This window comes from Crinia signifera, chromosome 7 (assembly GCF_055691185.1).
Source record: "Crinia signifera chromosome 7, ASM5569118v1, whole genome shotgun sequence".
NCBI lineage: Eukaryota > Metazoa > Chordata > Amphibia > Anura > Myobatrachidae > Crinia > Crinia signifera.
Genome location: NC_139223.1, coordinates 153036007 through 153050040, shown reverse-complemented (window position 1 = coordinate 153050040; position 14034 = coordinate 153036007). Strand labels below are relative to the sequence as shown.

General features: G+C 43.6%; 1 protein-coding gene across 3 annotated transcripts in view; it reads right to left on the bottom strand.

Annotated features, from left to right (window-relative positions):
* Nucleotides 1-89: 89 nt before the first annotated feature.
* Nucleotides 90-14034, bottom strand: part of CCDC148 (coiled-coil domain containing 148) — a 171977-nt gene continuing 158032 nt past the window's right edge. For 2 of the 3 annotated variants that reach the window (XM_083154016.1, XM_083154015.1), the window contains exons 11-13: nt 10864-10981; nt 9525-9665; nt 90-1949 (exon numbers count right to left, since the gene is read on the bottom strand). In XM_083154016.1, the coding sequence (XP_083010142.1) occupies nt 1803-1949; nt 9525-9665; nt 10864-10981 (406 nt within the window). In that variant the 3' untranslated portion in view covers nt 90-1802. The remainder of the gene's footprint in view (nt 1950-9524; nt 9666-10863; nt 10982-14034) is intronic. The other variant, XM_083154014.1, reaches the window with a different exon arrangement.

Sequence of the window (14034 nt, the reverse complement as noted above, 5' to 3'; positions counted from 1 at the left end):
GGGCTACGCAGCGTGACCCCTGACATCACATAACGCTGCACAGCCCGGCCGCCGTCATGCCGCTGCAGCACACACAGACACTGTTCTGAACTTGTTCACCTGGCCGCCCACCCGCTAAGGAGCTCCAAGCCGCCCGCCCGCTGCGCAGCACCTAGCCGCCCGCTGAGCAGCTCCCAGCCAAGCTGAGTAGCTCCCACCTGCATGCCCGCTGGAGATGGTCCTGCTACTGCCTGTCACCACCATCATGTAAGTGACAGCGCAGTGCAGGGCAGGAGGTATAGTGGGGATTAGTCTGCCGTGTTAATGTGCGGGTCGGCCAGTTTGGGGAGGAGGGACGTGGTTTTTTTTTTTTTTTAACCATGGAGGCCAATCCCGGGATCCCGGGAATCCCGGGATTGAGCATTTTTCAATCCCGAATCCCAGGATCGAAAAAATGCCCCGGGATTGGCATCCCTACTTGTGCATGTTATACTACTCTAATCCTGTTGTTTGATGCTCTTGATGTCTGGGGAAAATACTAATAAAGCATCCACCAATACTACCACAGCTGCTCCTAATGATAATATACATATATATTTTTTTAAACCACTTTTTATTTGGTTAGGAAATCCCCAGAAATATGTCAGCCATGCTATTTTTCCAGCTGCATATTAGAGGCTGAGCCCTCTAGTGCTAAGAATCTATAGCGCTGTCATGCTGCGGGCAGAGAGGATGGGGTCTGGATGGAGGAAGCTGCACATGGTCCTCCGTGTCACTTACAATGCCCCTGCAAAGCCATAACTAGATATTTTGGTGTCTCATGTCAGAAAGAGCTATAATGTTCCTCTCACACAACTGGAACAGGAGCGTGATCTCACCGAGAAGGGGCGTAGTACCCCCAGTTCAAATCATGCCACAGTAAGACAACCTATGAACTGTCAGTTAAGCTGGGTAGAGAGGGGAAGGGTTATCAGCCATGGGCCCTTTCAGCACAACGGAATATGCTGAAGAGAACTGTCCAAAAAAAAAATGTAAAAATGCCAGTAGGAAATTCTGTACTGGTCAGAAATTTCACACTTTTTAGAGTTTGTGTAACCAAATGGTTTACAGCAGGCATGTCCAAACTCCGGCCCTCCAGGTAAAACTACACATCCCAGCATGCCTTGCCACAGTTTTGCTATTAGGGAGTGCAAAAACTAAGGCAAGGCATGCTGGGATGTGTAGTTTCTCAGCAGCTGGAGTGCCGCTGGATGGACATCCCTGGTTTAGAGTGAGCAACACTATAGTTTGAAAATAGCGACCATACATTTTGGGACCTACCTAAAAAAATTGCAAGTATGTGTACACGAAGTGGCAAAATTCTCATACTTTTCCCCCACATATGCACAATTATTCCAGCACTGCCAGCTTAACCGCTGTACAATGGGTGATAATAAGACACTGTGACGATGTGCCTTGGAGCAATTGCCTAAAAGCTTATATTTTTATTAGCATTTAGAACCCAGCATTACGTCCAGTAATTCAGGTTGTGCTGGTAGCAATGTCTTGCAATAAACACTTTGTAAACAAGAAGAGCTGCTAAATTCCACAGGAGCAGTGTAACTGTCACCTCCAGTCAGCACATCTCACATGTAATGACTCCATTTCCATCCTAGCACCGAATAAAATGATACTTACTATACAGCCATAATGTAATCGGCTGCATGTCTAGTGCCAGGTCAGTGTGCATAATGGGATGGGTCTTCCATAAAATCCAGGATGTAATGGCAAGTCTGATAACACTATAAATAATTTCACAATGAACAAATAACGCAACAGAATTTCTATTTTCTAAAAACCGTAGATTCCATATCTCTCCTTGGGGGTTTTGGCGGAGGGATTTTAGGCAAGATTTCCTTAGCATACAGGGTGGTATGAAGTCCAGCCTCTCGTAGTGCCATCTCTACCCGGACTCTCTGATCAGATGCAATCTATAGGACAGGAAATAGAAGCAGGCTTTAGGAAGGAACAGGCTGACATTTAAAGGATAATGAGTTCATCTTGTGTTCTAGACTGACAACATCCTTATTGACAGATCTGAAACATCACAGTATAATTCCACTTAGAACTTGTTTTTTTAATTGCAGTCATTACACAGGGCTAACGATATTGGTGGTGTCGGGAAACAAATGATCCGCGGGTGAAGCGCTGAATTACATTGTTGACGATAATGCTTAGTGACATCACAGGACCCCTGCTGAATATTATCAGATTGGACTTTATGGTCAGATGATCAGTTATCAATAATGATCCACAGGAGTGCGCATCGTTAACGATATAGTGGGTTTGCACTAAACAAAATATTGTTAACGATATAGTTATCAAGCATATCGTTCATGAAAATCAGATAGTGTATACCCAGCTTTGCTATAATTTATTTCCACTTTCTTATATAGCGCACACATATTCCGCAGCGCTTTACAGAGAATATTTGAACATTCACATCAGTCCTTGCCCTAGTGGAGCTGACACTCAGTGGGGCAGATGTATGATAGCAGCGCTTATCGCGCCGCTATGATACTTCCTGCTTCGCCTCAATAGCGAGGCGAAGCAGGAAGGGACATCGACAAGATGTATTAACATCTTGTCTGCCGAAGCGGGGGAGCGTTACCTCCCCCCTCCGGCGATGTCCCTTTCTGGAGATAGCGCATCAGTTAATACTGATGCGCTATCTCCTGTCCCCCGGCCGGCCGCACTGGGCATGCGCGGGATCTCGCTGTTCACGCGAGATCCCCAGCGCAGCCCAGACCTAACAGCAGGGACAGCGCTGTCCCTGCTGTTTAGATAGGGCTTCGCCAGCCTGATGCTGGCGAAGCCAAAGCAGGCTTCGTGCGGAACGGTCAGCGATGCTGACCGTTCATACATTCGGCCTGCTATCATTTTGATAGCAGCGCCGATATGGACAGGGGCGCATAGCGCCCCTGTCCTTTACCGCATCTCACCTGCTTCATACATGGGGGAGAAGCGGTATCAGTGCACATAACGTGCGCTGATACCCCTTCTCCCCCATAACGACAGATCATACATCTGCCCCTATATTCCTTACCACATGTACATATATACATACAACCCATGAGACTTTTGTTTAAACTGACCTCTCTGTACTGAGAACATATTCCAGCAGGTTATATAGGGCCTAATTCAGAGCTGATAGCAGGACGAATCTGTTCCCAAAAAGGACAAAACTATGCTGCACTGCAGGTGGGGCAGATGTAACATGTGCAGAGAGAGTAACATTTGGGGGAGTTATTTTGTTTACTGGCTGCTTTATTTTTACACTGGAATTTAGATTTCAGTTTGCACACACCATACCCAAATCTAACTCTCTGCACATGTTACATCTGCCCCACCTGCAGTGCAGCATGGTTTTGCCCATGTTGAGAACAAATGTGTCCTGCGATCAGGTCTGAATTAGGCTTATTGTTCTCAATCTATTAATTTTGGTGGTCATTGGAAATATTAAGTACTGTAAATATAACTTTCAACAAATAGTAAGTAAAAATGAACAATGACTAAATGTGGGTTTTTGTTTTTATTACAATAAATTGCTCAGGATTTTTGTAATTATTGTTTTGCCATGTTTAAATTCTTTAATATATTTATTTATTAACAGTTTCTTATAGAGCGCACACAGATTCTGCAGCGCTTTACAGAGAGTATTTGAGCATTCACATCAGTCCCTGCCCCAGTGGAGCTTACACTATATATTACCTACCCCATGTACACGCACACACAGACATTCTAGGGTTAATTTGTTGGGAGCCAATTAGCCTACCAGTATATTTTTGGATTGTGGGAGGAAACCGGAGTACCCGGAGGAAACTCATGCAAGTACGGGGCGAATATACAAGCTCTGCACAGCCATGGTGGGGATCAAACCCATGACCTCAGCGCTGTGAGGCAGTAATGCTAACCACTACACCACCTGTGCTGCCCCAATATTGCTATATGCAGACTTATTAGATAATGATTACATTTCTTCCTCATGTAATGCACATGGAACCAGGCTGAGCAAGTTTTGCAAAAGAAAATAATCTTGACAAGACTGCATAGTGAAAGGAAGGGTTATCCAAACCCTCTTTTGTGTCTGAACGGTAACAAGTTAGGGTTAATGAGAGAGAGAGAGTAAAATGGGCATCATTCTTGGATTAATCTAAAATGCACCACAATACTTTTAGCTGTGGTTCGACATTTCAGTGACCTTTAATAACTTCCCTCAGAGATTATCTAGGTTACACCTATACATGTTTAACATAGTGTGGTCATAATGACAGCTTCTCTATTTATGGCGTTGGTAAAGGTTCCATGACAAAAACTTCTGAGAATATTTAGAAAATTATGTTATAACAAACTCAGACCCTTCCCACCTGGGTCAGCTGCAGGAGAGAGAGAGAGAGAGAGAGAGAGAGAGAGAGAGATTAAGGGTTGGCGATACATATAACATGCAAGGGAGACAGAGAGGTGGGGAGAAAATGTCGAGGGGAGGAGGAGATGGAAAGAAAGATGGGGGCACAGAAAAAATATTGTTTTTCAAATCAGGCAATGTGAGCATTACAGTTAGTATATATTATTCAAATAAACATCGGTCTAGCAATTGCACAGTAAAGTCCGTACACACTAGGCTATATAATATTGCTCATTTTGGCACCTCTGAGTGATATCATTCATTATAACGCCCATTGTGTACACCTCCAGTGACGCATAACGACCTGTCCCTGTGCAGACAAGATAGTGGATCGTTAACGAGGGCAAAATTGCATAATGCAGCAGGACCCCTGCTCCTCCTCCCCGCCATTGCTCTCCCTGACGGGATTGGCAGGTGCACACCAACCTTAAGAGCCGCAGGGAGTCTCTGCCCCTCCCTTCCTTCAGACCTTGTAGTAACTTATATAATCATGTATCTATTGTAGTGACTTATATAATCATGTATCTATTGTAGTGACTTATATAATCATGTATCTATTGTAGTAACTTATATAATCATGTATCTATTGTAGGAACTTATATAATCATGTATCTATTGTAGTAACTTATATAATCATGTATCTATTGTAGTAACTTATATAATCATGTATCTATTGTAGTAACTTATATAATAATGTAACTATTGTAGGAACTTATATAATCATGTATCTATTGTAGTAACTTATATAATCATGTATCTATTGTAGGAACTTATATAATCATGTATCTATTGTAGTAACTTATATAATCATGTATCTATTGTAGTAACTTATATAATCATGTAACTATTGTAGGAACTTATATAATCATGTAACTATTGTAGGAACTTATATAATCATGTATCTATTCTAGTAACTTATATAATCATGTATCTATTGTAGTAACTTTTATAATCATGTATCTATTCTAGTAACTTATATAATCATGTATCTATTCTAGTAACTTATATAATCATGTATCTATTGTAGGAAATTGAATTATCATGAAATCCTACACCTTGTACTCTCTTCGCTGATAGATGCAGCTAAATATAAATATATATATATATATATTTTACTACAATGTTGCAACTGTGACTTACTATTGTCGCACAGTATTATACTGCAGGAGACTTTATTCTTCAAACTAAGGAACTGAAAACCCTTTATTTCATGTTAAGGAAAATAATTTTTTTTTTCTATTTTCTTTCTTTTTTTCTCTCTTTTTTCTTCTTTTTTAAATGCATATTACTTTCCATGTCTCAGACAAATGGGGATTGTGTTTTATAAATATAAATATATATATATATATATATATACATATATATATATATATATATATATATATATACATATACATTTATGTGATCAGCGCTTCTTATACTGGTGGGAAGGAGTTGATTTCTATTTTCTACCATAATTTGTATTCCTTCAAGAAGAGGTTCCCAATTTCCCCTAATGGGAAGCTGCAGCTGTGCCAGATAAGAATAACAGCACTAATATCATCTCATTGCTACCGAGCGATCGCCAGCGCCTGTTATTGTGTGTTTTGTGTTTCTAACATAGAATGAACACTAAATTAACATAGCTCATGCTGGACCTCTATTCTTAGGCATGAGAAGCCTGCTCTGGATAGTTCTATTGTACTTTTTATACAGTAGTTATAATGCAATAGGAGCCGTCTCATGAGAGACATTATACATATTCTAGAATCAAGTTTATAAAAATAAGCATTATTATTATTATTATTATTATTATTATTATTTTTGCGAAGGATTAAACATCGGCCAAGAAATTTGGGTTGAATAATCTTTCCCTAATGGAGTCAGCCATGAATTAAAAAGCACTGGCTTAAAAATGGGAAGATAATACAGTTTGAGAACCTGTTATAGTGTAAACTTGGATGCTAAGAGCTTTAGGATGGGAATTCAATCTGTTCCAATATTTCTCGACGGGAAATAAAGACACTTGCCTATTCAATGTTGCTGTTACCGACAGCATTGAAGCTTGTCAGATCCGACTTTTTTTTTAAAACTTGGAACTGTTTTGTCGAAACTGCCCCTGGATTGTCAAATTCATGGCCGTTTTCCGACAAATCTCGACCGTTTTTGCCAATATCAGGACTTTCCGACACTCGACTGTCGGTACTTTGAATACCAACAGCCGAATTAGTCAGAAGCCAGTGAAAACGGCCGGGATTCCGACTGTCAGGACGTTCCGACTAGTGTTGCCATTGTGGGGCATTCTTTCAATCTGGGTAATCGGGATCAAAAAATACAAAATTTGGGGATTCCGAGATTGGTATCCCTAATAAGAAAATCTCTCCTGTCCCCCACATCAACTTACTTGGGGGAGCGGCCGCTGGGAGCAGTCATCGGGAAGTGGAGGGTTCCGGCGGTGGAGGTTCGGCCTGTGCAGCGTGACCTATGACCTAGTCACACTGCCCAGGCCACATGTCGGGGTCAGGAACAGCCGGGCAGCATCTGAGCGGGTGCTCAGACGATGCCCAGCATTAGGCAGTCTAGTCCCGAAATCCCTGGATTGGATACTCCAATCCCAGGATTCAAATCCCGGACATTTTGGGGACAAATCCTGGGATTTTGCCATTCCAATCCAGGGATTGGTCACCTTAGTTCCAACAGTCAGAATCCCAGATTAAATACCCCCCTTAAACAGTATGTTAGAAAGGTACTGTGTCTATATCTTGTACTTATTATTTTCAATATTGTAATCTTAGCTATTCTCGAACCTATAAAATGAATATATAAAATAAGTTACTTTCATTCTGTGTGTAGTTGGGTAATGTTTTGAAGTCTTTGCCTGTAATAGAACAGAACAGAGACAGTCTTCATGCTGGTGAGTGACGCAGAGCTGGTATAAAGGTTGGTGCATCTGTACTCTATATGGATCATCTGCTCAGCTCTCCGAGGATTATATAAACACTCTTCAAATAAAACAGAAAATCTAACATTCGGAAAATATGACGGAAATGGTAAAGGTCATCTGCAGCAGCTGCGCGGATCACTCACGTCTATCAATAGTTAGGAGCGAGGTGTCAAACAAAGACAATGTATAAGGGATGCTGCGTGCATTTCTCTAGGTTATGATGGACACGAGGCACTGGGTGCTGCACGCTGTCAGCTACGTGTCACAATAAAATTACATTGAAAGTATCTGCCATCAACTACTGAAACCGTCGCCTCAGCTGCAATCAACGTAGTATAAAAGAATTGCATTTTACAGGGAATTTTATATGATTTTCCATGACAAAATGGGGTCATTCAGACCTGATCATTGCTGTGTGAATTAGTAGATGCCGCCACACTAGAGTGAAATCCCGCCTTGTGAATTCATGTGCTCGCTGTGTGAAAGGATTTGTGAAAAATTTCCAAAAATCCTTCGTTAGGCGCACACCATCAAATAATTTTTCGGTACTTGTGTATTATCAGGGCGCCCATTACGTAGTGGTGTATTGAGAATACCAATACAGCACTATGCTGGCTACATAAACTACGTAAGTGGCTCTGGAGCCCTAAAAATACACAATGCTTAATATCCCCACTATCCACGTCATACCCCCAGTATCCATGTCAGCGTGGAGTTGATTTTATAAAGTGTGGCGAGCGGACGCGTATCCGCATCCCCTCGCAGGGCTCACTGCACTCGCCACGCTTCGGGCTCAGTGGCTCGCTGCGCCCACCACACTTTATAAAATCAACTCCACGCCGACGTGCATACTGGGGGTATGACGTGGATAGTGGGGGTATGACATGGATAGTGGGGGTAAAATGGCTGGTCTATACTTACCCTCCTCCAGCCCAGGCACCGCGTCGATCCCCGCTGACTCCCCGCGATCCATGGTCCGGGCACCGCGTCGATCCCTGCTGACTCCCCGCGATCCATGGTGACTCCCCGACAGTCGTATTCAGTCCACCTGCTCCGGCACTCGCCACGGACACTGTATGCAATTAGCGTAGTGCTGCTGGGGGAGCAGGGAAACCATTTGATGCGCTGCCAGCGGCACTACGCTGAATTACGTACAGCGTCCACTGCGAGTGCCGGAGCAGGGGGATTGAATGCGACTGCCGGGGAGTCACCGTGGATCGCGGGGAGTCAGCGGGGATCCAGCTGCGAGTGCCGGAGCAGGGGGACAAAATGTGACTGCCGGGGAGTCACCGTGGATTGCGGGGATTGACGCAGTGCCCGGGCCGGAGGAGGGAAAGTATAACCCACACCACCCTGCTGCCTCCTGTATTATCACGGCGCGGGCTACGCTGACAACGTAGCTTAGCCTATGTTGAAAATGTAGCGTAGCCGGGCGCCCTGATAATACACAAGTGCCAATTTTTCCACTGGTCACCAGTCATCGCAGGCTAGGAGTAACCAGAGACTTCTTAAATGCGATGAATACAGGCATATCTGGCCTGGAGCTGATGTCACACACCTCCCCTAAAACACTTAGGGGTCGATCCCAGTAACCCCGAAGGGTGCGAGTTGCCGTTCGGGTACAGTGTTCACGGTGAAAACGGCACCTGAATTAACCATAATTCGCATACTTTGCAGGGCCGAATTCACTCAAATTTGCTCGCACCCCCAAGGAGGTGCAAGTACTTTTCAGCGAATTCGGCCCCCGTAAAGTATGTCCATGTCGTGATGATTCGCACTATATCAATCATCCGCAGCCTTCGGGGTTAATAAAATCGACCCCTTGGACACTCCCAGCATTTTTTCTGGCAAACCTGCGTTTTTCTTAGCACTAAACAAACGATTACCACCCCCAGATGCCTACTTCCTGTCAATCACTTTGCGAAGGGCTAGCGAGGGAAGAAAGTAACAGGATTTCTTTGCTAACAGGCATCACAAAGCCGTTCGCTCCAAGGGGTTTGCGCACGTGTATATATTCACACATGCACATGCGCAAACCCCCCACTATCAAACACGGGGCCTAATTCGGACCCGAATGAATGGTTCTGAATTGGCCCCATAGATACTTTTTAAAGCAGTTTTAACAATAATTCAAAAAAGTTTTACAGGAAAATACTAAAAACTGAGCCCCTACAGTACCTGCTGCTCGTTGTATGTGTATAATTCAAAGAGCGGTTTTTGGAGAACTACGTCTTCTTCAGCTCCAATCCCCATTTTAGCTTTCCATGCTTTAGTCTCGCTCATCATTCTGATGGGATCAAATTCAGCTATGACAGCAACCTGCACACAAAGAGCAGACCGCACAATAATGACATGAGACACACCCTATCATGCAATTCACAGTACACTGTGTATCAAATATTGTGCCCGTGCGGCCTGTCATATATAGGGAAAACTGAGCGTACATTTAAGGAGCGCATGGCCGCCCACAGGTCAGCCATAAAAAAAGCTCTTATATCTGGTACCAGCGAGCAACCTGTGGCGCGCCATTTTGCCCATTTTAAACACAACTTAACGACCATCAAATATCGGATGATAGATCATGTCCCCCCGTCCATACGGGGTGGAGATCGCAAAGCTGCGCTCCTTCGCTGCGAAGCACGGTGGATCATTAAATTAGGCACTGTTGCACCTTACGGGCTTAATGAACATACAGGCATTTCTGCCCTGTTATGATCGAGTTGTGTATCTATATATATTACTGCTGTCGACCTGATATAGCTTGCTGCTCTATGATGTATGTGCTATATATGTTAAATATGTACCTCCTATTTACATGTATACTTATACGTACTCTCATTTTTTAGTTAGCATTTCTCCCCCCACATTATCTTGTACTTTAGTATAGCTCTTTACTGTATGTTGCATATATTCGATGTTATATATTGATATGTATTCTCCTGTTTTGCAGTGTGTATGTGAACGTTCCTGACAGGACATGGTCGCGTCCATTTGTTTACATCTGTTGTCCTGGTGATGGGTGCACAATGACTGGATGACCCTCCTCGCGCTGCTGACGTCATTTGCCTGCGCTGAGGGGCTGGTCTCCAGCGTTCACTGTCTAGCAATTCACCTGGGTGTCTGCTATAAAGGTATGTTTGTTTGTACTGTATTTTGTTGAAGCCTGATGACGATGTCGCGCTGACATCGAAACGTTGCTATTAAAAACTTCGTTTTATATGGATTGACAGAAGTACTTTTTTGGAGTGCAGCACCCACGCTGGGACTATATATATATATATATATATATATATATATATATATATATATATATATATATGCTGAAAAAATGGGTTGTCAGTAAAGAATATTTTCTTTTATAAGTAAATCCTGCTAAGATGTACTGTGTTTTATGAATATTATAACATTTGGTTCACAAAATGGCTGCTCCCACTGTGAGGAGCTGACAGGTGACACACAGGCTCCTTCCTATCATGGTATAGCAGCACACACTACAGCAGTCTGCAAGACATATTACCTGTTGTCGCAGTGCCTGGAGCCTTCTCTGTCTCTCTAACTCTACGTGCTCCTCATGCAGAGCCATCTCCTGTCTCTCTGACAGACGCTTCTCCAACATCCGCTGTCGGTAAACAACCCTGAGAAGACATGTTGTGGGAGAATTACTTCCACCGGCCGTGCAATTCATGTTTCATACTACTTCCTTAGGCTGGTTAAAATGAAATAGAATTGGTGTTATCTATATCCCGAGCGTATTACTCTGCGACGTTCAGTTCAATGTCAAAGTAACATATTTGCATGCGGCCTGTGACTTTATTTCTGAAATGTTCACATCTTCCTGACAGGCTATGATGGACGAGTTTTTGTCTGGATTACTGGATCAATAAAAGTTCAGTTCATTTTTTTCAACTAAATCCTTTGGTACGAATACACACTGGGAGTAACAGAGGGATGGATGGAACAGAGATGCTGTTATTCTAACAAAAAATATAGTAAAGTAAGAACATCAGGCTAATTTATGAAGTGGGAAAATGCGCTGAACCTTGGCGGCAACAAGGTTCGATGAGACGTGTCACCGCGTAAAATACTACTAAGCCTATTTGAAAGATTGAATAATCCTTTTTCTTTTTCGTCCTAGGATGCAGTGGCGGCTCCTACCTCTTTCGGGGAGGGGGGCTGTCCCTGGCCGCAGGCACCCCTCTCCCTCTGTCAACGCCGCTGTCACTTTCTTCCCGTGATCGTCCCCGGCACCTGTTCTCCTATGATTGCAGGCGCCGGGACTGGCGCATGCGCAGTACAAATATATGTACTGCGCATATGGCCAGCTTCTATGGGCGGCTTCGGCAGCAGCCCATAGAAGTAATCATGGTCCCGGCGCCTGTACAATATAAGTTACAGACAACGGGACCAGCGCGTGCACAGTACCGATAAAGGTACTACGCATGCGCATTTGCCATTTTTGCCCGGCAGCCCGCAACAAGGCATCCCGGAGGGAGGGAACACCTGCCATTGGGACTGCCTTGGTGATTGGCAGGTCGGACTTCCAATAGGAAGTCATTGCCAGTCACAGTGAAGCCAGTGCAGTATCACAGACTGCATTCGGCTTCACTACAGTAGTGGATTTTACCTGGGGGGGCTGCAGCCATGCAGCCCATAGCTAAAAATCGCCACTGCTAGGATGGATATAGCAGAAGGAAAGGATTGAAAAAATGACTTATTAGCAGAAAATGTTTTTAATTGGGAAATAGGTTTTTTAAAAAAGTAGCGATTTATTTATCGATGTTTAACTATTTTGATTGATATGATTTATTTTGGAATCGAAGGCACACATTTTCAGATGCACAGAATGAAAGTTTTCTGTGGGTTCCTCAACACTTACAAGAGGAGGCTGCTGGTGTTCAGATCCTTGCTTGTCGTAGCTGTAGCTCGCGATTCTTGGGTCATTGTTTAGGGGGCGGAGGCAATATGAAATAATTCTCATATTATCACATCATATTGGCCCCTCCCCACTAACCCACGAATCGAAATATTCTGACATGGGACAGAGTGTAAAGATAAAATATGCCACTTCCAGACCCCAGCAATGACCTGCGGATTGGCATCCTCTTCTCTCAGGGCAAGCTCCAAAAAGTCAATGTAAGTGCATGTGTCTGTGTGTGTGTGTTTTTGCATGCATATGTATGTATATGTGTTTATTTTCTTTGTGTGTGTGTGTGTGTGTATGTATATATATAGTTTCATACCTCCCAACATCGGAGTGGACTGAAGAGGGAGCATGGTCTCATGATCAGGGGGCATAACCTATGATCACAGGACTACCACAAAGCCATGACCCATTTTCGCCACTCTGGGGGCATGGCCAGCAATCTGTGAGCTGCTGTCCGGGCCCCCAGCCCCTCTGTCTCCCTGAATAGATGCTGTAAAGCATGCTTAGCAGTACCCCCCTCCCCACCATGGGACACTGCCAGCCCATGGTGGTTGTGTGGGACAGTCTCCAAAAATACAGGAGGTATTGTGTATATGTTCTATGTATGTATGTATGTATGTATGTATGTATGTATTCTAAGGGTAATTGTGTATATGTATGTGTGTTTATATTTGTGTTTGTTTGTTTGTTTGTATTCTGTGTAGGTGTGTATATGTAGGTGTGTATATATTATATATGTGTGTACAATACAGTATATGAATGTGTATTTTTGTATGTATGTGTCTTATGTGAACACACTGCACTAATCTCACTTAAAGATATCCTGTCAGCAATCGTCTCGGTTATAGAGGTGATTATTCCTGTTCTATGTTCCTTTAAGGGGCATACATTCTATGACAATTCCTGACAGCACTGTGACGGGTGGTATAAAGTCAGGCTGCAGGAAGTAGATTGAAGAGCAAGCAGTAAAGCATGTGATTAATTGTGGGTTATGTGGTTATCTTTAACATCCCTAAGCACCAAACTAAAGGTGGATAAACACTAGTGTCATTTGGCCCAATTTCACCCAATTCTGACGGATCGGGCCAAGAGTTTGGGTGATGTCGGACAAAGCATGTGTTTTAGATCTGCTCTAATCCGATGCGCTGGCCTGTGCGCATCAGATCGGAGCTCCTAGGTCACAAGTGCTGCACGTAGGATCTGTCAGATTGGACAGCCTCCGGGAGCACTTGCTGGGATTGCATGTGATATATCACAAGCAAAAGGACCACATGCGATAGATCTGTGACAGGAAGGTCCCAGACGGTTCAGGGGGGATTGGCTGGCTCTTCCTGCAGCAGTGTATAGCCGCCTTAAGGAATGATACAATATTTTTCACACAGTTTCTACTAGTATCCAAACCACCCATGCAAGACATCAGCCGTAGGTGCCAGAATGTAGTTAAAAGTTCTGCACGCCAACAGCATTGCAGTGGGGCGTCTGTTAATGGTTTCACTGTAAACCTATTCCTCCCGTACTGTGTGGCGAATAGAACGGACTCCCTTGTGTAGCCGGATCAATACTAAGCTTTCAGATTTGTGAAAACTCCGCAGCTTACTAGGCATCTCAGTCCACAACTGTCAACGCTTCAAGTTTTCCAAGGTTTAACCCGTTACTGGAAAGTCCTGCAGAAAGCGGCTAGTGATGATTTTGAAGACCACCTTGGAACGTTTAAAAAAACTGAGCTTCGCACACAAATGTAGCCCAAAGCAACCAATCAGACCG